We start from the raw sequence: 22,724 nt of genomic DNA on the forward strand, positions 1-22,724 counted from the left end.
TTATCTCTTTTTAATAATAGAGTAGCTTTATTCACTAATTGTGAGTTCACTGTATGGAACTAATCATATGAGGACAAAGTTTGTTACTGTTTCAGAATCATTTTGTTACTAATTTTTTGTCAGATATGCATTTAGGGTGCAACGCCTCATCAGTCTGACCTGTTCAGTGATCAGAACATCTGGATTACAATATTTAATAATACAATTATTAATTTGTGTGACTAATTTTACAATAATTGATTTCAACTTTTTAGATACAATTAGCAAGGATCAATTTTGTGCACTACTAAATCACAAGCTAGGGAATTTTTATTTCTTTCTTTTCAGCAGAATGAAAATTATTAATGTAAATGTTAATATTGGACTTTGTAACAAGGAGTTCACTGATACCATAAAAATTTGAATTAGTGGTTTCATAAGTTCTCTAGAACCTACACAGTACATTTCTGATATTATGATATGTATATATTGGTATAATACATTCAATAATGTAATTGGTACTTTTCAACGTTAATACATATATATCAAAAATTTAAATTATTGAAAAATTTCTTATGGTTTAAATATGTTATAAAATATTAAAAAATAATACTTTTTTTTTATAGGCACAAGCTAGATGTCATAGGATTGGACAGTCCAAAGCTGTAAAAGTTTATAGATTAATTTGTCGTAACACATATGAGAGAGATATGTTTGATAAAGCAAGTTTAAAACTTGGATTAGATCGAGCAGTTCTTCAATCAATGAATTCTCAAAAAGACAGTCTGGGTGGAGTGGTATGATATTTATAAATTACGTTTTATAATTTAAGCAATACTATTTGAAATGAATTGAAATGTTAAATTATTTAGTCACAACAGTTATCTAAGAAAGAAATTGAAGATCTACTGAGAAAAGGAGCTTATGGTGCTATAATGGAAGATGATAATGCTGGAGACAAATTTTGTGAGGAAGACATTGATCATATTTTGCAACGTCGAACTCATGTTATCACATTAGAAGGTGAAGGAAAAGGTTCAACATTTGCTAAAGCAACATTTTCTGCTTCAAATAATAGATCAGATATTGAAATTGATGATCCAAATTTCTGGGAAAAATGGGCTAAAAAAGCAAATCTTGATGTGGATGAACTTAAAAATAGGGTAATAATATGTTTTCATTATTATTTTATCCATAAATATTTATTCAGTGTAATTTTATTTATTTGATATTTGAGTAAAATATGTTAAAAATCAAATTTTAAACTTTTTTTACATTGGGTAAATTGCACAGATGGGTTTGACCACAGTTTAAAACTGGTTAAAAATCATGGATCATAAAAAAAAAGGCATTGCAAGAAGATTTCTTGATGGCTTTTGTTTAGCAGTGATCATAATCTGATTTTTAGGCCATCTTCCTACACCTGCCTAGTAGCAAGATCAAGCTTACAGCTTTTTCTTTTATCTTGTTACAGGAATGGATGTTACTATTTTGTTTACTCTGCTGTCATTAAAAATTGATTGAGAATGGATGTTACGCATGTTTTACATCTTATTAATGTAATAGAAAGATATTTATCTCAACAACTATGAAAAAAAACCGTAATGAGAGATCTAAATAATACTTTAGAGTTATATTATTTCTATAAAATGCTTACTTTTGGATAGTGGGCATATAAAAGTCATTGTTTTAACTGAATTTGAACTTTATATCACTTTTGATGGAGTTGTATGTGTTAAGATGCTGAAGCTGTCTTAAAACAAGATAAAAATGTTCATGAAAAAATTTAAACAGTTGGCTACCTGAAAGTAAACATTTTATACATTTGGAGCCAGAAACACACAAGTTTCTGGCTCCATATTATTACCTGTATAAAATTCTATATTTGAGTTATACTCTGATCAGGAGTTTCAAATTCAATATACATTTTTTAAATTGGATTCATATATGCATATTTTGAATTGAATAGAATACAAAATTAAGTATATGAGGGGAAAAGATTCATTGCTTAATGATTTTAAAAAGGAATTCAAATAATCCAAAGTTAGACAGAAGATTTCTTGATAAATTTATAAAATAATAATTTTTTAAGAGTAATGTTAATCTTACTGTTTATAAGTTTTATTAAAAACTTATAAACGGTAAGATTAACAGTAATTATAGATTAATTCTGAGGTACAAATCTGAAAGAGATTTGTGTTGCCTTTTGTCAAAGTTGATTTAGTCAGACAGTTAAGCTAATTGAAAAGTAAACAAATTAGCAAAGGAAGGAATCACCCAAACCAAGCACCATATCTTCAGTGTTTGGGAATTTGATCATTTGTGATCAGAAATATTATCAATCATAATTTCAATTTTTGGAAAACTGGAGTTTACATACTAATATAAACTTGTGTTAGCACTTGCACAGACTGGATGTTCAAGCAGGCACAATGCTAAAAGATAACTACACTCATTCATATAGTGTCTATCATAAGTTATATTACTGTTTTCTTTATTTTTTTCTTGTGGCTTAAATAAAAGCACTACTATTGCACAGTATATTAATTTAATAAAACCATAGATTTTTTTAAACATTTTTAAAACAGCAATAATACATAAACTTTGAAAGAATTACAAATTTAACATTGAAAAGGGAACTCAAAGTTTGATTCGATGCTCATGAGAGATGAGTTATCCAATTATTCATGAACATGTAGGATCAGTGTACAGAGAAGAATAAAAGAGCACCTTTATTTATAAAATATTAATGGTGAAAAATGACCTGAATCATCATTGAATAAATTATAATTTTTATAATTTAGAGGTAGCATAACTAACTATTTACTTTTGTATGTGCAAAGTATGAATAAAAACAAAACTTAAGACATTCTGTTGTTTTTTGTTTATAAATCATATTTTTGAAAGTTTATTAAAAATTGAGGTAAAAAAATTTGCAATACTTTTGTTGTTTTACTCTATTAAACTTTTAGCAAGTAAATAAAAGTTGATTACAAGAAATCAGCAGTTCAAAAGGCTAATTTTATTATATATTTTTATTTATTTATAAAGTATAAAAAATATTATTACTTATTTTTATAAATTGTTTTGTATTAGAATGACTTAATAATTCAAGAACCTAGACGACGCACCCAAACGAGAAGATTTGGAGCAGATGATCATATGTTAGATTTGTCTGAATTAGAATCTAGTGATGATGATGACGAATCAATTTCAACTCGTACAAGGGGTGCCCGTGGACGTGGTTCTCGTACAGGTCCTACTCGAGGCAGAGGGTCTAGAAATAGACGTTTATTTGATAGAGAGATTGATGATGGTTTTGACGAAGCTGCTGGAAATTGGTCTAGAGGAGAATGCTTTAAAGTTGAAAAAGGATTACTTACATTTGGGTAATATATAATTACATAATTCATTATATCATCTATAATAAATTTTATAATCCAAAAAACATTTAAAAATACTCAAAATACTCTTGATCAGATTTAACGAAATAAAAAATATAATAATAAAAATGAATGAATGTTTATATTTTATCCAAATTCTCATAATAACAGAATGATCAGTTTAACTTATATCTGTTTAGCTTTAAAAATTTCTTTCCTTTCTAGAAATGATATCTTTACATACACCTTTGCATTCATTAATAGTGAGTGCTGATCATCAGTTCAAGATACACTTTTTAGTTCAATTTTTAAATTAATATAAATAATGAATTATAACTTAATTACCTTCTACACACATTTTGAATTTGCTGAAATTGTTTTATTTAATAATAATTTTACTAGCTTAAGATATTCTTGTTATATGTGCCAAAATATTCAGTTATATTTTTAGAAATTTCACGTATTTTAAAAATTCTCAGAAAATGTGTGTTAGAATGGTTTCTCTACCTGGTTGCTAGCAACACTCTAGGACTTAGTCAGTTTATCTGGAGAGTCAATAAATTAAATGTTATCAATATTCATATAACAAAAAAATTTTAATTAATTCTTATTTTATTCTTTCTCTTGTTTGTAATTTATTCATATTTTGCATTAGTATGAATGAGTCAACGGATGAAAGTATTGAGAATTTATTTTGAAGATATTATTTTCAGAAGTTTTCTATACATTCAATATTATTCTTAAATGGATAATTTATGAAGTTAGTTGTGACTTCAAGAATATAAAACTATGCATTTAAGTTATGGAGTTATATACTGTTAGAACAACATTGAGGCAGTCCTTTAACCTAGAATTAAACTTTATTCTAATCTAAGACTATACATGAACTTGTTCACTCATCCATAACTTGGCGTGCAACTGAAAACAGGTCTCTTCTTGTTTCGACAGTCTTGCTCAGTGTTACCAGTTCACAGACAGTTTGATGTATTGACACGTACTTTAGTTTAGTATAATTATCAGGGCTGTGGAGTCACGTAAAAATCTACCGACTCCAACTTTTCCTTATCATCCGACTTTGACTCTGGCTGAAATACCAAAACTTCACGACTCCGACTCCAGCTAAAACATCAAAACTCCACGACTCTGGCTCCGACTCCACAGCCCTGATAATTATTTTTTCCCTAACATATACCAATATGTTTTAATAAAAATTGTTGTAAAATTAAATGTTATTGTATTTTAAAATTATTATATAAATTAAATTATTTATATATTTTTAAACTTACATATAATTACTAAATATAAATCAAAATAATTTTCTTTTAGATGGGGAAGATGGGAAGAATGTCTAGCAATGGGTTGTTTCAAAAGATCTTTTACTATAAAAGATGTTGAAGAAATATCAAGAGTTATTGTAAGTTTATTTCATTCATTTTCATACAGTTAATTTCTAATCTTTACATCTCAACATATTTAAAATACTGTATACATTCACATGTTTAATTAGTAAAAATTGATACAAAACATAATTTTTGATATAGAAATATAAGATAGTTATTTATTGTTTATAAAATACAAATAATTATAAACATAATATTGTTTTTAATTTATTTCAAGAAAATTTATAAATTTTTTAATGTAAAAAATATATATTTCTTGATATAATTTCATCTAATCTTACTATATATTACATTTTAACTTTTCCTGTAATTTTGCTTATAACTTTATTACCATATAACAAGGCCTTTTACTTTACAATTTATCACACTTTTCCTCAAAACATCTTTACTCTAAATGTAAAATTTTTTATCAAAAGAAAAATGATGCAATACATATAATTAATAACACATTCTTCGTGTTTTTGTGGATGTTTTAAGTATGATAGAAGAATTGTTCGGAGTTTACAGATGGACATGTATTATGCAGATAGTAATACATTTCAAATCTTTATTTATTTATTCATTAAATTATATAAAATTAAGATTTAAATCTACTATTATAATGATAAACAAAATTAAAGTTTGCCAAAATAATCTTGTCAAATATTTTATTCGTTTTAGTTGTTATATTGTTTGCAACATTACAAAGGAGATGAAAAAATTAAAGGATTCATTTGGGATCTTATTACTCCAACTGCTGATGGTGAAACTCGTGTACATAAAAATCATTCTGGTATACATAAGTTATCGATATATAGTGAGTCAATGTGAATTTAGAGTAGTTCATTTTAATAATTTATTTACTAATAAATTTTGTTAGGCTTATCGGCTCCTGTGCCTAGGGGACGAAAAGGCAGGAAATTAAAAAAAGAAATAAAACCATTTTATAATTTGTCAGAAGAATGGAGTATGTGGATCAGAAATGAAAAGAACAATCCCGATTTTTTACTGACTGATGAAACCTATAAGAGACATTTACAGAGGCATTCAAATAAGTATATATTATTTAAATTGATAAATATAATATAAATAAAAATAAAATCACAGATAATACTTATAAAATATACATTTTTACAGAGTATTGCTTAGAGTGAGACTTCTCTATTACTTGAAACATGAAGTTATTGGAGATCTTCATGATCAAGTTTGTGCTGGAATTCCTGCAACGTAAGCAAGAACTTAGTAAATTTTTAACATTAAAACAAATTAAGTATCAATAATTGAACAAACTTAATATTATGACAAAATTTTAATTACTATAAAATATTAAATTTAAGAATATTTAAGTAATAAAGGAACCATTTTGGTCTATTGAGCAAATTAAAGCATTTATAACCTATGTAAAACAGATCTCATTTATCACCATTATCTAAATCTTAGAGATGTCTTTCATAAATATACTTAAAAAAATTTCTTCAAGAAAATTTTTGCTAGCTGTGTTAACAACTCCTTTTATCATGAAGAATTCACATTATAAATTATGGATATTTTTATTTAAAAAGAAAGGAAGTTATCATGAAAATTAACACAAAATATAAAATTCAGATAAACAATAAAAATTAAATTTACTAGTTTAATGTTGAAATAAAAGTAACCTTGTTGGCTGTCATGTGATCAGACAAACTGTCCAAAAGAGGGGCAAACTCTTCCAAGATCAGAAAATTGGTTAATAAAACTTGGATTGCACAAAATACAGTGGTTCCTCATGTTTTGAATTTAATTTATTTCAAAAGGCTATTCAGAGTCCAAATCAATTTTTCTCATCAGAAATAATTGAAAGTGAATTCCATTCCAGAATTGGACCCTATTTCAATAAAGTTAAAACAGCAAGTTTAAATAATTTAAGGTAAAAATAGCACAATTAAATGTCCTAATAATACATTAAAACATGAAACAATAAATAAAATATGTAAATACTATACAATAAAATGAAAATTGCATTTAAAGGCTGCACATTATTGACTTCAGTATCTTAAACATGACCACCAGATTCACTGTGTATTCCATTTCTTGCTTCACAACAGGTTCCATTATCATTTCAATCATTAGTACTTCCATTTAGGCTATATTGCTTCCACACACTTCTCAGATGCCATTGAAAATATATAAACATTATATTGGGTCAAATAATTTTTGCATATTTTTAACTGTTATCTTTGCTTAACATAGCTCTGTGATTTAATTAAAACAGTTGTAAAATTTAACACATTATTGCTAATGTGAGGTTGTATTCTTTGTTTATAAGCTTATTTTATACTTCTTATTTTGTTTGAATAAAATCAAGTTGAAACTTCTTCAGATAAAAAGCATATCAAGCATATTATGATTTGAGTTTTGAAAAGGATATAATGTCCTACAAACAGTAAAACTTTGTAATGCATATGGGGAAGAGGCTCCTAAACTTCAAACATATTAAATGTAGTTTAAAAAGTTCTGTTTGGGAAATTTTGAACTAAAGGATACAAAATGTACAGAGCACTCAAAAAAAGATTGCAGGAAGAAATTGTTAAAAGTTGATGATTAACAATATATATAACCTAACACACCAAAAATAAGGCAAAAAAAGCATTGAAAATATATGAATGTAACACAGGAGTGAAAGTGAGAGATGACTTGGGTACACAACAGATGGAATTTATGCTTTGAATGCATTTTTTCACTGTGCATGTGGTTCAAACTTTGAAGCATCTTTTGAACTGGACCAAATTTCTGTTGAATTTAATGTTCAAATTATGAAGTATTCAAAGTTAAATGTTCAAAATATGAGATACCACTGTGGTTTCAATGATATTAAAATGAATAAGTTATTTTGGTGATCTAAATAACTGTGTTAATATTAATAGTGATAAATTGGACAGATCATCATAATGAAAATTCATTATAATTACTGAGCCATGTTCATGTAATATGACTAGTTTAGATTATTGCTATAAGTGACATGTAGTTTGCAAAAAATAGTTAGCCAAATACTTGAATGGGCACTTTGATTTTGGTAAATTTAATGACCATATAAAGCAAATAACCAAGAATGAGAATGTTACCTAAATACAACACTGAATGTATATTTGAACAGGAAGAGGAAGTTTCTAGATTTTTATATAATATATAAAACTAGTTATATATTGTATTTGTTTAAATGTATATTAATATAATTATATTATTTTAAAATAGTTATATATTGCACTATAAATAATTACTCTGGATTTAAATACAGTAGTACTGTACCTCAGGATACGAAATTAATCCATTCCTAAACTGAGATCATATCATGAATATGTCGTAAGGTGAATCATTTTTTCCCATATGATTACATGTAAAACCAAATAATCCATTCCAACATGAAAAACACTCAAATTAAAGTTAAGTAGTACATTGAAAAAAAATAACTTTAGTAAGGAAAACACTGAAAAATGCATTTTGTAGTTGTAAATGTATAAATAACCATAATAAAATAATAATTGGTTAAAAAAAAAAATGTAGTTTTATTTGCACTTTACCTTTGAGGATAGATGATGGTAGAGGTGTAAACTGGTGGTGGAGGAGAGGGAGAAGGGAAATGATACTAAAACTTAACTTACATAACATAATGTAACAATAACTTAAAAATAACTTAGAAAAGATAAAAAAAATTAGTGTTGTTTTATACATATATATTTTTTTAATTTTTATTCACTGCTTTTTCACTGCTTCCTTCACTTCCTCCAGCACTTTCACTGGATAGAGGTCGCTTAGTAAAATATCTTTCCAAAGAGGTTTGGCTTTGCCTACTTTTTAAAATGTTTCTAAAATGACTTAGGCAAATATCATTAAACTGAGCAGCAATATGGCCAGTGTGAATCTTTTCAGGATGTTTCTTTTCAATAAAATTGGTCACTTTCTGATATTACCTCAAGATTTCCTTTATCAAGCGAGATCCTTCCATGATGAAGCAAACATGTGGACTGAGACCGATGAACAGAAGAACACGTGATCATGGCGGTGGCGCTGCGAACTAATGTAACGTCATATGGTGAGTTTTTATTTGTACCGTGGAGCAAAAATATGTTCTAATTTCATGTCGTATCCTGAAAATTTCGTATGCTGAAGCGTTTGTATTTTGAGGTACTACTGTATTTAATCATGGTTGAAATATACATTATTAATGAATATAACTGAGCTACTAAATTTGTTGTTGTTTTTTAATATAATTTGTGTAAAATAATTACATTCAATAATAATGCATATTTCAATGATGATTAGGTATTTATATTCAGAGCAAATACACTAGAAATAACTATTTTAATTTTTTTATTTTTACTTCTAATTTATCTATAGAGAGATACATTTACCTTCACCATGTGCTGATGGAGAGCCACCTGCCATCTGGTGGGATCCAGAAGCTGATAAATCTCTCTTGATTGGAGTTTATAAACATGGTAAAAACTGCCAAAATTTCTTAATGACACAATTAATTTTTCCATTATAATTAAATTAATACATTTTTGTTTTTTGAAATTTTTAGGTTATGAACGTTATAATGTAATGAGACATGATCCTTCATTGTGTTTCTTAGCAAGATGTGGTCCACCAGATCATGCAGCTCTTCTAGCTGAACTGAATGTGTAAGCTTTTAATCAAGTATTCTCTTAACACTGCTTATGTGTTCTGTCAATTTTAGTGAAATTTAAGATAAATTTAATCTATTTATTTTTTTCTGCTGCATATTAAAATAGTTAACATTTTGATTCAATGTATTTACTAAATGTTAAGCTTATATGTTTATTTAAATATCACTTTCTATGAATTTTGATTAATATGTTAATAATTCAAAAAAATCATTTTATAGACAGTATACTATATATAATTGTGATTAAAAAATCACTTTCAAAAAATTACACTAGATTTTTAGACATTTATACAGGAAATTCTCTAACTCCAAATTCTTCCTATAGTGAACTTCTCTCTACAGTGAACAACTGACAATCCCCAGAAAATGCAGTATTACAAACTTATGGGATTTAGTATGCTGTATAATGAACAAACTTCAAAATTTTCTGGTAAAATTTCCTTTATTTCAAACTCCTACTATCAATGTTGAAGCGAAACTGTATTGAAAATACCCATTTGAGAAGAGGCTGAGAACTGTAGTTCCAGTTACAAGCATCAGTATTTTCAACAATTATAGGTGGTTTCAAATAGATACAGGCCAAATTGCCAAATCCCAAAGTTTCTTGTCATCTGGGGAAAATTTTTAATAGTTTTTTTTATATTAATGTTACAATATTTTTGCTATTAAAAACACTTATTTCCAAATTTTTATCCCTTATCTTCAGATTTCTGATATTAAAAGCTGAAATTTTAGGGTTAGCTTTCCTTTGCAACAAAATAGGTTTCTTTGCAACTTCTTGGTGTTTGCATGAACCTTAGCTGATTTCTGGCAACATTGTAACATGTGTAGTACAATAGCCTGCTGTGCCATTATAAATGGTTTATAATGGAAGTGTGAAGAAATTAAACAAGTAACATACATTCTTAGTTTCTTCCTGCTTTATTAGAAAGTTTGTTTATAAATGTATTATACAATTTTAAATCAACTGATTATTTGTTGTTATTCTCCATACATAGGATTCTCCTTATATCAAACACTCAAAATATTGATTTCCTCAAACTTGTTAATTAGAAAATTTCCTCTATTTTAAGCTTTAAATATAAGGGATTAAAATGTGTTTTTTTCAGTATTGTTTTTTGGTGTGTAAGAATTAAATAAAATTGAAAATAATTTAATGTTTTTTTAGATTATAATTAAGATTGAAAATGTTGAAGACTATTAAAAATAAAAATAATAATTTTTTTTATAGAATGGATGATTATTTAGATGATCCACCATCCAATAAATATTTAAATGACTTCAAATTTGAGAAAGAAATGGAAGAAGAATTTCCCGAATCTCCTGCCGTTTCTACAAATGACAGTCTTCCATCAAAATTTTCTGGATCTGAAGAAGTATCTTCCTTCAATGCTCAAGATACAAGTAAGTGATATATGAAAATTTTTAGATGTTTCAATGGTTAAAGTAATTATTTTTAATGAGAAATTTATGAAATAATCATTAGTTTAACTAATTGTTTGTATTGTAAAACATTTAAATGCTGAATTGCAAGGAATCAATCAGTACAGTTTTTACATCTCTCTATTTTTGTTCAGAATTTTTTTTTTCATTTTGATCCAATGTGATGTTTAAGTGAAATGATTAGATCATAATTATGTTAATTGAAGTAACTGAATTTTTGATACTTCCATCATTTCAATATTTAAATTATATCAAATTATCATTTAAATTTATATAGGTTATATAGGTTATCCAAGGATGATTTCTCTTATGAGGATAATTAATGTCATATCTGATAAAATTTGTTAAATACAAGGCTAGCAAGAATTGTAAATAGTTGAACAATTATTTAACAGGAAAGAAAGATAAGAAATAACTTTTATAAACCGTGTCATGATTTTAAAGTAACATTTTTTAATAATTATTTTATGGATACGTAAATTCTTTTGCCAAATGGCAGAAATTGCAAGAGTTTATTGATGTCCACATTCTGTATTGACTATGCTTGAGATCCTTTAGGGCAGCCCTATTCACTAATTTGTGGCAAGGTCTAAATACAGAACTGGCAAGCATACTGCTGATCCAGATCATATTCTCTCATCTGTTAAACTGGTGGAAAGAGAGAGGATTTGTTGGTCAAACTGCTGTCTCACAGATATACAAGCTGCTATCTATTTATTAAGTCAATTTATTCTTTATAATTAATGAGTGAAATTGCACTTCTTTCTCTAACTATTGCTGTGAAATCTGGTTTATATGATGTGATTTGGATGCATTGTTCCAAATGACATTGATCTTGTATTGCTCCTATACTTACATTTCGTGTGGAAGAAAGCTAAATGAAAAAACAGGACAGTTTGGAAACTTGCAATTGGTTTGCAGTCAGGTGAAAACCATCATATGGTCTGGATTTAGACTACAATCTGCCAGTTGCTTAGAACCATTAGGGAGATTGTAGTGCTACCTTTCAATTTCTTACCAATAAGATTATTTTAAGCATTAATTATTGTATTTTATAAGTTTTTAAGAACTTTTCCAAATTCGTACTTTTTTATTTCATGTAATTACATGAAATAAATTTCATATAATGAAATAAAAAAATAAATTTTATAAATTCTTCAAATATTTATTTGATGATGAAATAGTTTTAAAACTACAGTTGAAGATGAATAGGATGTATTTTTAATAAAAGTATTTTGTATGTTTTGTAATTAAAAACATTATTTCAATGTTTCAGTAACTGTAATTTTTCTTTTAAGATTATGAAATTGGAAAATTACCATTTCCATCACCAACTGATTTAAATACGCGATTGAGGCGGATTATAACAGGATATCAGAGGAGTCATAAAAAACAAGAATTAAAATTGGCACAAAAGGCTAGGGTAAGTAATTTCATAATATATTCAAAAAATAATGTAAATACTAGTATTAATTCTTAAATTTAAAACTTTTAATTTTTATCTTTATAAGATTTGCATTTAGTATATTGTTGCGTAGATGAATGGTGAACCGCAATAACAAGTCTTTAGTAAACACAAAGGGATGTTTATTCACCCATAGTACAAGAAAAACTGCCCCTTAACATGAGAGCTCATGATTTTATAGCATGAGGGCATTGTCATCATATGTAAATGATATTGCTTCAACAGGATTTCGTTGACAAGGAATCTAGCTATTTCTTGGGCCTCATAAGTGTATAAGCGGAAAGATTTAGTTAGGATTTCTGTCTCCTTCCCATCTTTTTGAGGTTCTTCTTCCAAGAGAAGGGCAGAATGATCACAATCTATCACGGCTTGAGATGCTTCCATGAAATCCCAACCGAGGATAACATTATGACTGAGTGCTGCAAAACTACAAACTCAAATGGTTCGTACGGCCATTTATGTTAATTCAAACTACACACTTTTTGGCTGCATGTATGTAATTTCCATCTGCAACCTTCAGTATGATGCCCTTTATATCGGCAAGCATGGTTTTCCGCAATTGCTGATGATATGCCTTGGAGATTACAGAGAAAGACACTCCAGAATTGATGAGGGCACACACAGGTTGATTATCTATACTAATGTCCACATAATTCCGCAACATCTGGGGAGGATTTTCTTTGCGAGTGGCCTTACCTCCAAGGAAGGTCGCTCTGCTTAGTTTTCCTCTGCCCTGCGACTGGGAGATTGACTAGGATATCGATATGGTGATGGCGATCGAATGCATTGGCAGGTCGGTGAATGTCCTCTCTCCTCCCCAACATACAGTGAGAAACTTTGAGACCCCGTTTGGTGAGCATAGTCTTCAGTGAAAGGTTGACTGGACTACTATTCAGCTTGCATTTCTCTATTAGCATGATAAGCATCAAAAAATTGCCTCTATTCTCAACAATAATGTACAACATATCCTGGATGTCCACAATGGAAACAAACTGGGTAATTATCTTCAGTTCTCCGCAAGTCTGTTTTTCTTCTTGGTGGTTCTGCAACTGGGAGTTGTCATCAGGCAGCAGAAGCATAGGGGGTACGACATTTTGTTCAAGATGATACAGGCTGGAAAATTGGTGCTAGTGTTCTCTCGACTTCCTCTATAACAATATTTTTAGATTACAGCAATATTTTTTAAAAAATTAGAAAAATACAAACAATAGTTTTATTGTGGGAGGGGAAAAATATTATAATATACAATGCACTTCCTTCAATATGCTTTTGCCATCAGATACTACTATAATTTTGAAAAGAGAAGAATCTGCTGAGCTAGATCAAGAAAATAATGTGGCTGTTAGAACACAAGAAGTTTATTGACAAGACTATGTCTTGTTTATAAAATTGTACTGCCTGCTGTTTACCAGCTTAAAGATATGAAGGAGTACATGTCAGGAGTTGCAATTTGGCACAGAGTATTAGGTGCCCAAATCATGCACGCATAAAAAAACCAGACTTTTAGGTACTCGGGACCGAGAACTGAGTCAAAATAAAATACAAAATGGTGACTCTCACTACAAACAGGCAAACCGAAGTCAGGTGGTGAGAGTATCACCCACAGTTGTTCTAGGAAGTGGACTCTGACCCTAAGACTGAACACTAGTAGTACTAAAATCTACTAAAGGTCTGAATTTTTCTTCTTTTTTGTGGGTTTTTAATCTTATATTTAGTTTGGGGGTTCTATTGTTTTTGAAATTAAGGATATAATTTTTATTGTTTTCACTTATATTATTATTAAGGTACATGTTTTTGACCATATTTGTTAGATCCTTTTTTATATCTTCGTATGGGTTGTTGTTTAATTTGATGTAATATATGTTATTAATTTGTTCAATAGTTTTCTGTTTTAAATTATTATTATCAATAATTATCAGTTGATCGGTTCGATCGTCTACCAAAATTAACGTTTGGATTACAAAGACGCTACACACAGAACTTTAAGTTCGTTTTTCTCGATTGTATTTGTGTATTGCACTTTAGTATTTTACAGGTAGTACACTCACATGGTGTACTATCTCTACACCAAAGATCATCAAAATCCATTTCCCCAAAGCTGTAGGGTCTCCTTGTAAGTAGTACATTAAAAAAATAATAATAATTATAGTAAGGAAAACACTGAAAAATGTGTTTTGTAGTTGTAAATGTATAAATAACCATAATAGAATGATAATTGATTTTAAAAAAATGTAATTTTATTTGCACTTTACTTTTGAGGATAGACAACGGTGGAGGTGTAAACTGGTGGCGGAGGAGAGGGAGAAGGGAAATGATACTAAAACTTAACTTACATAACATAATGTAACAATAACTTAAAAATAACTTAGAAAAGATTTTAAAAAAATTAGTGTTGTTTTATATATATATATATAATTTTTATTTTTATTTACTGCTTTTTGCTTTTTTTCCTTCACTTCCACCAGATAGAGGTCACTTGGTAAAATATGTATCAAAAGAGGTTTGGCTTTGCCTACTTTTTAAAATGTTTCTAAAATGACTTAGGCAAATGTCGTTACTCTGAGCAGCAATACGGCCAGTGTGAATCTTTTCGGGATGTTTTTCAATAAAATCAGTCACTTTCTGATAATACCTCAAGATTTCCTTTATCGAGCGAGATCCTTCCACGACAAAGCAAACACGGGACTGAGATTGATGAACAGAAGTGAATAAAAAATGGCGCTGCGAACTAATGTAACGTCGTAGGGTGAGTTTTTGTTCGTTTCGTGGAACAAAAATATGTTCGAATTTCATGTCGTATCCTGGGGCATTTGTATCCTGAGGTACCACTGTATATTTTTATCAACTATCAAGTAAGAGAGAGATCATTGAAATTTTTTAAAAAGAAAGTTAAATGGAATTTACAATTTCTCAATATTAGTGTTAAGTTTACTTTCAAAATGTAATTAGTTTTTTTTAATTTTACACTTAAATTTAGATTAAATGTAGCTAGTTTGTAATAAAATTTAATTGCATAAAGCCACTGACAATCAAAATATTTTTATTGGAGGGTTAAAATTAAAATTATGTATATCTTTTGAAAATTATGATTATAATTCTCAAGATTCATAACAAACAAGTAGACTATAAAACACTTGTCTTGAAAGATAAGATGTTGAAAAATGTGTTTATTGTATAAAACCACATTACAGAAGAAACTAGTAAATATATATCTTACTTGAATAAAATATAAAAATATATAAACAAAGTATTATTAAATTCATATTTATAATCTTAAGAAAGTATCTCTGATAATAAAAAATTGTTAATTCTTAAAAAACAATAAGTTATAAATTAATAAATGAAATATACTAAATCACTGTACTATTTTTTTTTTTCCAGAGAATTGAACGACGTGAAAAGTTTGAAGCAGCTATAAAAGAAAGAGAAATGAAAAAGAAAGAATTGCAGCAACGGTAAATTGCATAACAATTTTTAAATGATACAATTATTCAAATGCATTTACATTTTATATATTTAATATGATTTTAATTGAAAACTTTCTTCATTATTCTGCCTGCTTGCTTTTGGCAGACAGAAAAGGTAAAACATACTATATATTGTATATAAATATATTTTTATATATTTATATATATTTTGTGTGTGTGTTTGTGTGATATTTTTATCCTAAAATTTTAAAATTAATCTCTTAACTGATTATTTTAAAATTTTCAAAGCATTTGAAATTTAAGAAATTTACCAATTTTTCTTTTGCATTTTACAAAGCATATAAATTTAATATATAAAATTCATATTCAGATATAAAACTGTATTATCTGTTTATATAAAATATACTTTTGTAATTTAATAATTGCTAATCTTTAGTGTTTTATAAATTTTTCTTTTTTAATAAGTTTATTGAAAATAATAATATACTTATGATGGAAGCATATATATTCAAGCATTCAAATATTAGCTATATTTTGATCTTCAAGTATTTTTTTCAATAGAAATATAACAATACTTATTTATCTTCATTCCAGAAAACTTTACTTACTTATTTATATATCATTCCAGAAAACTGAATTTATACATTTCTATACTTTTTAAAAGATAATATATATACTAAATGATATAATTCTTTATGTAATGATAAAATACATAATGTATTTGACATTGCTAGTTTTTGCTTTATATTATTATTTTATGCATTAGTTTAAAAAATTAGCATATACCTGAATTTTAAAACTTTATTCTAAAATTAAATTCTGTTATTTTTACATTTAGTCCTGAAAATTTAGAATTGTTCAAATTATAGTTCTTGAAGTTAAATACTATTGCAATTTTTTAAAAGTTTACTTATTAATGATATTAAATATTTCAAAATTTAAATTTAATAATGATATTTTTTACAATTTTACATATATCTTTCTAAAAATTGGGCTTTAGTTATATTTATATCTTAATTTTCAATTACTTTCCTTCATTACTACAATTATTTTCCTCATTAAATATTTTAAAATAAATACAGTAGAGCGTCGTTTATCCGAAAGTCGGTTAACCAAAAGCATTCCAGTCGGCAAATTTAAATTTTCGCTAGTGCTGTGGCACTGCAATCTTTGGCTATATCTTTGGCTACTCCAATGTTCTTTTGTTGGTGTGTGTGTGTTTTAGCTGGCAGCACTGGCAGTTTTGTCTGGTGTTTTTCTGAGGACTGTGTGTAGTGCTGAATCGAACATTTTTGATACTAGATCAACTTCTAAAGCAGCGTTTCTCAAAGTGGGCGATAACGCCCCCTTGTGGGCGCTGGAGGCTTTCAGGGGGGCAGTAGAAGGCTCAAAGAGAATTGGGGGGCGTTAAGGAAATATAGAGGGGCGACGGCAGACAAATTCTATATATAAAAATTCGACGGAATATATATAAAATGTTGACATTTTATATATTTTTTATTTTTTATTGAAGGTCACAACTTGAATATTTCTAACACATTGACTTTTATTTTAGCTCAGCGTTTCTCAAAGTAAGCAATAACGCCCCCTTCTGGCGCGATGAATAGATCTATGATAGAGGCAGGGTATTGAACGGTGACCAAAGGCAAAATTGGGGCTGATAAGAGGAAACATTGCATTTAATGGTTTCCAGATGATGAGAACAATGTACAGTAAGGGCACAAAGTGTGAGATTCATAGAAAAGTTTTCCTAAGAATATTTCCAATCCTTTTCTCATACAAGAGAAAATGGGTTAGGGGGAGTTGGGTATAACTTTATGGAACAAAGGGGGCGGTGGATCGAAAAAGTTTGAGAATCACTGTTCTAAAGTATAGTTTTTTGGTTTTTTATATTTTTCAATATATTTATTTTGTTTGTAAAAAATAAAGAAATAATTTTTAACGATACAATAGCCACGATTATTATTTTAAAAAGTTTACATTAGGCTTAACTACGACGAAAATTCTATGAGAAGCGACACGCAATGGAGAAAAATTTCAACGTGGGATAGGTTAATATATTTTTTCATACATAATCGGTTATCCGAAAAATAAGTTATCCAAACAACCCCAGTCCCCAATTGATTCAGATAAACAACACTCTACTGTATTAAGAATATTAATGCCAAATAATGATCAACTATCTGAACACTTTGTTTAGTGTTACAAATCAAATTACCAAAACATTAGTTTTATAAATCAGTCTTTTGTTATATAAGAAAATATAACATAATGTAATTTAAAAAATTGTATAATAAAATAATTTGAATTACAATGGTAAAAAAAAATTAAATCAAGTCTTTAACATTTAACTAAAAACTTTAAAAGGACAATTTAATTTATTTTCCTGTTTTATGGACAAATATTTTTGGCAATAAGAATAAACTTTTTATTCTTATGCCAAAAATATTGTGTTTTAATTTTGAGTTTTGATAATGAGAAAAGTCAGAAATGCTTAATAAATTGTCCTTTGGATTTCTAGAATGAAGTGCTTTGTTCAGTTTGAATAATAAGAATGAAATTAAAATTACATGAAAAAAAAAAACTATCTTCTTCACACTTCCATAATGTCCGATCACTAGGAATATAGTTTCCTTTACACAGAAAACCTTTTGTTTGATGCTGTACCTCTGTAAGATCATGGAAAACAGCCATGTTAATTGAAATTATGTCTTTTTAATTGTTGACTTATCACCAGAAGACATTTATGTAATGGACAGTATATAATGTTTTATATAATTTTACTGAGGCATAGCCTCTAATAAAAAGTCATCTCTGTAAAGGAAGGTTATTTGTGTCCCAATGATTGGACATTATGAAATAGTGAAGACATTTTAATTTCTTCTATGTATTTTTAATTTGAATAACACCATCGGCCATTTTAAATGAAATTTAAAGGAGTCAAATTCTCTAAATTATAAATATGTTTTAAATAATATCTAGTACATTTTATCAAATTGTATATTTTTACAGTACATATATTTTATGAATAGTGTTATTTTTGCCTTATTGTGAGAAATTTATTTATTATACATTTTTATTAAATAAATGAAATTTGCTGCACTGCACTGATTATAAGTAATTACTGAAAACTAATGTTTTAATATTAATATACAAATTATATTTGTGGTAGAAATTAAGAAAAGGCACTTATTATAAAAATGATAATATGAATAATTATTATTTAACAAAATCAGTTAATAGACCAACAAACTAATTTGTAAGTTGTATTACTTAATCAATTTTTATAAATATCAGTATGTATTTACAATTTACAGTTTTGTTTTATTTATAAAAATTGAAATTAACTAAAAAAAAACAAATTTATAGAAGTCAAAAATAATTATTTTGCAAATAAATTTGTTTATAATTGGACTTTTCTAATCAATTGCTTTGAAAATAGTTTTATAAAATTTTTTGAATTATTTTCAGTTTTTTGTTTGTATGTTCTTTAACTAATTTGATTGTTAGTTGTAATTTAAAGATATTTTGCATGGCTTCTTGGATTGTGAGTTATTTGTGATTTAAAATGGAATAATAACATTTTAATGTTGTTTAAATTTGATAAATTACTATAATAATTAGTATAGGATTATCAGAAATTTACATAAATTGTTGTTTTTAAATTTTAAAAATTGTTCTGTAAATGCATTGTTAAATCATAAATCTGAAATTTTTTCAGCCAATGAATCTTGTCATTTCATTATTAAGAAATGTCTTTCATAACTTTTTTTTACACATTTTATTTGTTTTTGACTTTCCTATATGCTGCATATTATTTATTATGTTTTATTTAAAATTTCTGTTACAAACTAAACTCAATATTGTTTGTTAGAAAAATAATTTAATTTGCTAATTTTCTCATCATTAATTTCATAAAATATTTCAAATTTTATTAGAAACTTGTGTATACAGAATTATAACAGTGATGGAGTATAAATGCTTGTTTATAATAAATATAGTGTAGAAAAAAATGAGCATTTCATTTAAAGATTACATTTTTAAACAAATTTAAAATGTATAAAATATAAATCAAATAATATATAAAATAAGCTGTCTTCAGTGTTAAAGATGACTTAAAAGACATATTTTTTACACAATAGTTTATTTGTAAACACTTTCAATTAACATATTATCATCATGTTAATTATCAGAAATGCTTGCAAATAAAACTCTTATGTTAGCAAAAAATGTGTCTTTTAAGTCATCTTTAACACTGAAGATAGTTTATCTTATTTATTAAATATACTTTGTTATGGGTCCACATTATTTTTAATAAAACAAATATACAGTGCTTATATTCATATTTAGAATTAGCAAGATAAATTATAGTATTTCTACAAAAGAAGAGCTAAAATAAATTCAAGGTAAATTTTTAAAAAAATTGTGTTAAGAGCACAATATTAAACCAATGTAGGTAATTAAAAACAGATGACTGTATTTTTACTTTTTGTGTAAAATTAGTATTTCTTAACATTTTGTATAAAATTTATCATACATATAGTGAATAATTATTGAATATCATTTTTAGAGTTAGCAGTAGAAAAAATCTCATCATCATATTAAATTAAATGATCTGATTAAGATACTATGAACTTCTGTATTTATAGTAATATCACTCTACATTTTTAATATCAATAGTTTTTTTCTTATATAGAATTTTTAACTTGTAAGAAATTCTGTTTCATTCCTTTGAGATTTTAAACTCTTTCTGCTAAACTTCCATAGCAATAATCCTATAGTCATGCAGTGTATTTTCTGCTTATTTACAAAAATCCATTTTCAGATATTTGAAAGTTTATTGTTGTTCTAATACAAAGTGTGCAAAAATCTCAATAATACTCAAATATTTTTTTCTATGAAAGTTTAACGTGTTAAATTCCATTGTTTCTCTCAATATTTATAATTACACGTATAAATAAGAAACATTTTATGCACATTTCTGTGTAAATAAGTCTTTCTTATTTAAATTCATTTGTATTTGTCATTGTTCTTAGTAAATTTTATAGTCAATTACAAATGTTATTAATTTAAGGATCTATAAAATATATTGTTAGAAAGGGTATATCTACACAAATAAAAAAAAAATTGGAAATTACTGATTCTGAAAAAAGTTTGGGCTTAAATTAAGCATATTCATTTATTACCAGTTAACTTTGAATGCTTACACAATACAATATATCTTTTAAATGTATTAATAGTTTAGAGCTAATGTAACCTTATTTTTAGACTATATCCACTCATAATAAATTAAAAATTATCTAATTAAGCCTAATTTAAGATAGAAATCTTTCTTTCTTGCTTGTCTAGAATGAAAAATTGGTTTTATAGTTAATTTCTTTAATTACTGTAAGAAAGGCTAATGAAAATTTAATAGATTATCTTATCTGATATTCATTTACTTTCCATGTTATTGTCTATTTCTAGAATAAAATAAAAACTAAAATCTCTGTATATAGAAATATTATGGTATAAATATAATTAATATCTTGCAATCATTTTTTAATGGAAAGATGATATTTTTTAATATTTTAAAACATTTGTTGTGTGACAAATAAAGTGAATGAGTAAAAGTAATATGAAATAAATATATAAAATCAATAATCACATAGAAAATTATTTTTAATTTTTCTGTTTAAAAAAAATTTAGTTGTGCTTTCTTATTCTATTTATTGGTTATAAAATAAACACATATTTTTCATAATTATCAGAAATAGACATAAGTTACTAATAGTTAAATAATATACCAACTCTTTCTTCATCAGTATTAAATTTATAATCTCGCAAATATCATTCATATTTAAATCACATTAATTAATACTAAGTTTGTAGTTATTCTTTTTAGTGCCTCATTTTCTATACTATATGTTAATATCAATAAAAAAATTGTATAAGTTTTTATTTGTTATAATTCTGTATTCCTTCAATTCGCTTATGATTTTATAGAATTTTATTTTTTTCTGTTATATTATGATGAAAAATATAATAAAACTTGAATCTCTTTGAAAGCATTCACCTTGGAGAACTGAAAATCTTTTAAGATTAAAAAAGTATATAGAATTAAAAATAAAATAAATGAAATTATTATTTTCTTCCATTTTTTTTCCCCCACAAATTTTATCCATGAAGGTGGTCAAGAAGAGAAGAAGCAGACTTTTATAGGACAGTTTCTACATTTGGTGTTGAGTATGACCATAAAAAGGGAACTTATAATTGGAATCGTTTCAGAGCCATTGCTCGTTTGGATAGAAAATATGATGAGACTTTAACTGAATATTTTATTGCTTTTTATGGCATGTGTAAGAGAGTATGTGGAAGAAAACTTACAGATGATGAAGGTAAATAATTTATTTTAATAATATAAATATAAAACTGCAAAAATTAATTATAGTTTGAGTTACCTTTTATAAAACATTCTTATTAAATAAATGTTTAAAAGTTTGTCTTTGCATTTTTAATAATATATGGTTAATAAGAATCTATTTTAAGCTTACAAACAAATTACTTTTTTTCTGTACTATATATATTAAAAACTAAAATTTATCTAAATTTACAAATACATGTACATACGTACATGTTTACAATTTGGTGATGTTTATAATACATTGTGGACTCTATTTGTGAATGTGATTTGCTCTAAGACATTATAAAATAAGATGATTCTGTAAGGTTAAATAACAAATACATCAAAATTATTTTGTGATAGTAGAAAATAAACTAATTTATGTTAAATTTATCAATATTGAGTGGCGCTGACAACGACACCAAATGGTAGATATTGGAACTACCATGGAAAACGCCAATATTGAACTCTTAAAGATTGCTAAATAAGATGACAACACAAAGTCACAGATGTTTTCATGTTTTATTCTCTAGGATTTATGATGATTATATTAACATTTACTGTAAATGTACATATTTTAATATGATTTTTATGTGCTT

General features: G+C 26.7%; 1 protein-coding gene across 1 annotated transcript in view; it reads left to right on the forward strand.

Moving 5' to 3' along the window:
- LOC111634159 (chromodomain-helicase-DNA-binding protein 7-like) overlaps positions 1–22,724 on the forward strand; it is a 188,373-nt gene that overhangs the window by 121,844 nt on the left and 43,805 nt on the right. Inside the window, exons 21-34 of the mRNA XM_023378865.1 lie at positions 606–776; positions 852–1,142; positions 3,076–3,368; positions 4,689–4,776; positions 5,423–5,534; positions 5,622–5,796; positions 5,879–5,968; positions 9,116–9,216; positions 9,303–9,402; positions 10,639–10,811; positions 12,149–12,273; positions 15,697–15,770; positions 15,889–15,897; positions 21,912–22,120. Coding sequence (XP_023234633.1) covers positions 606–776; positions 852–1,142; positions 3,076–3,368; positions 4,689–4,776; positions 5,423–5,534; positions 5,622–5,796; positions 5,879–5,968; positions 9,116–9,216; positions 9,303–9,402; positions 10,639–10,811; positions 12,149–12,273; positions 15,697–15,770; positions 15,889–15,897; positions 21,912–22,120 — 2,011 coding nt within the window. The remainder of the gene's footprint in view (positions 1–605; positions 777–851; positions 1,143–3,075; positions 3,369–4,688; positions 4,777–5,422; positions 5,535–5,621; positions 5,797–5,878; positions 5,969–9,115; positions 9,217–9,302; positions 9,403–10,638; positions 10,812–12,148; positions 12,274–15,696; positions 15,771–15,888; positions 15,898–21,911; positions 22,121–22,724) is intronic.

This window comes from Centruroides sculpturatus, unplaced genomic scaffold (assembly GCF_000671375.1).
Source record: "Centruroides sculpturatus isolate CEXI.00-Female unplaced genomic scaffold, Cexi_2.0 scaffold774, whole genome shotgun sequence".
Classification (NCBI taxonomy): Eukaryota; Metazoa; Arthropoda; class Arachnida; order Scorpiones; family Buthidae; genus Centruroides; species Centruroides sculpturatus.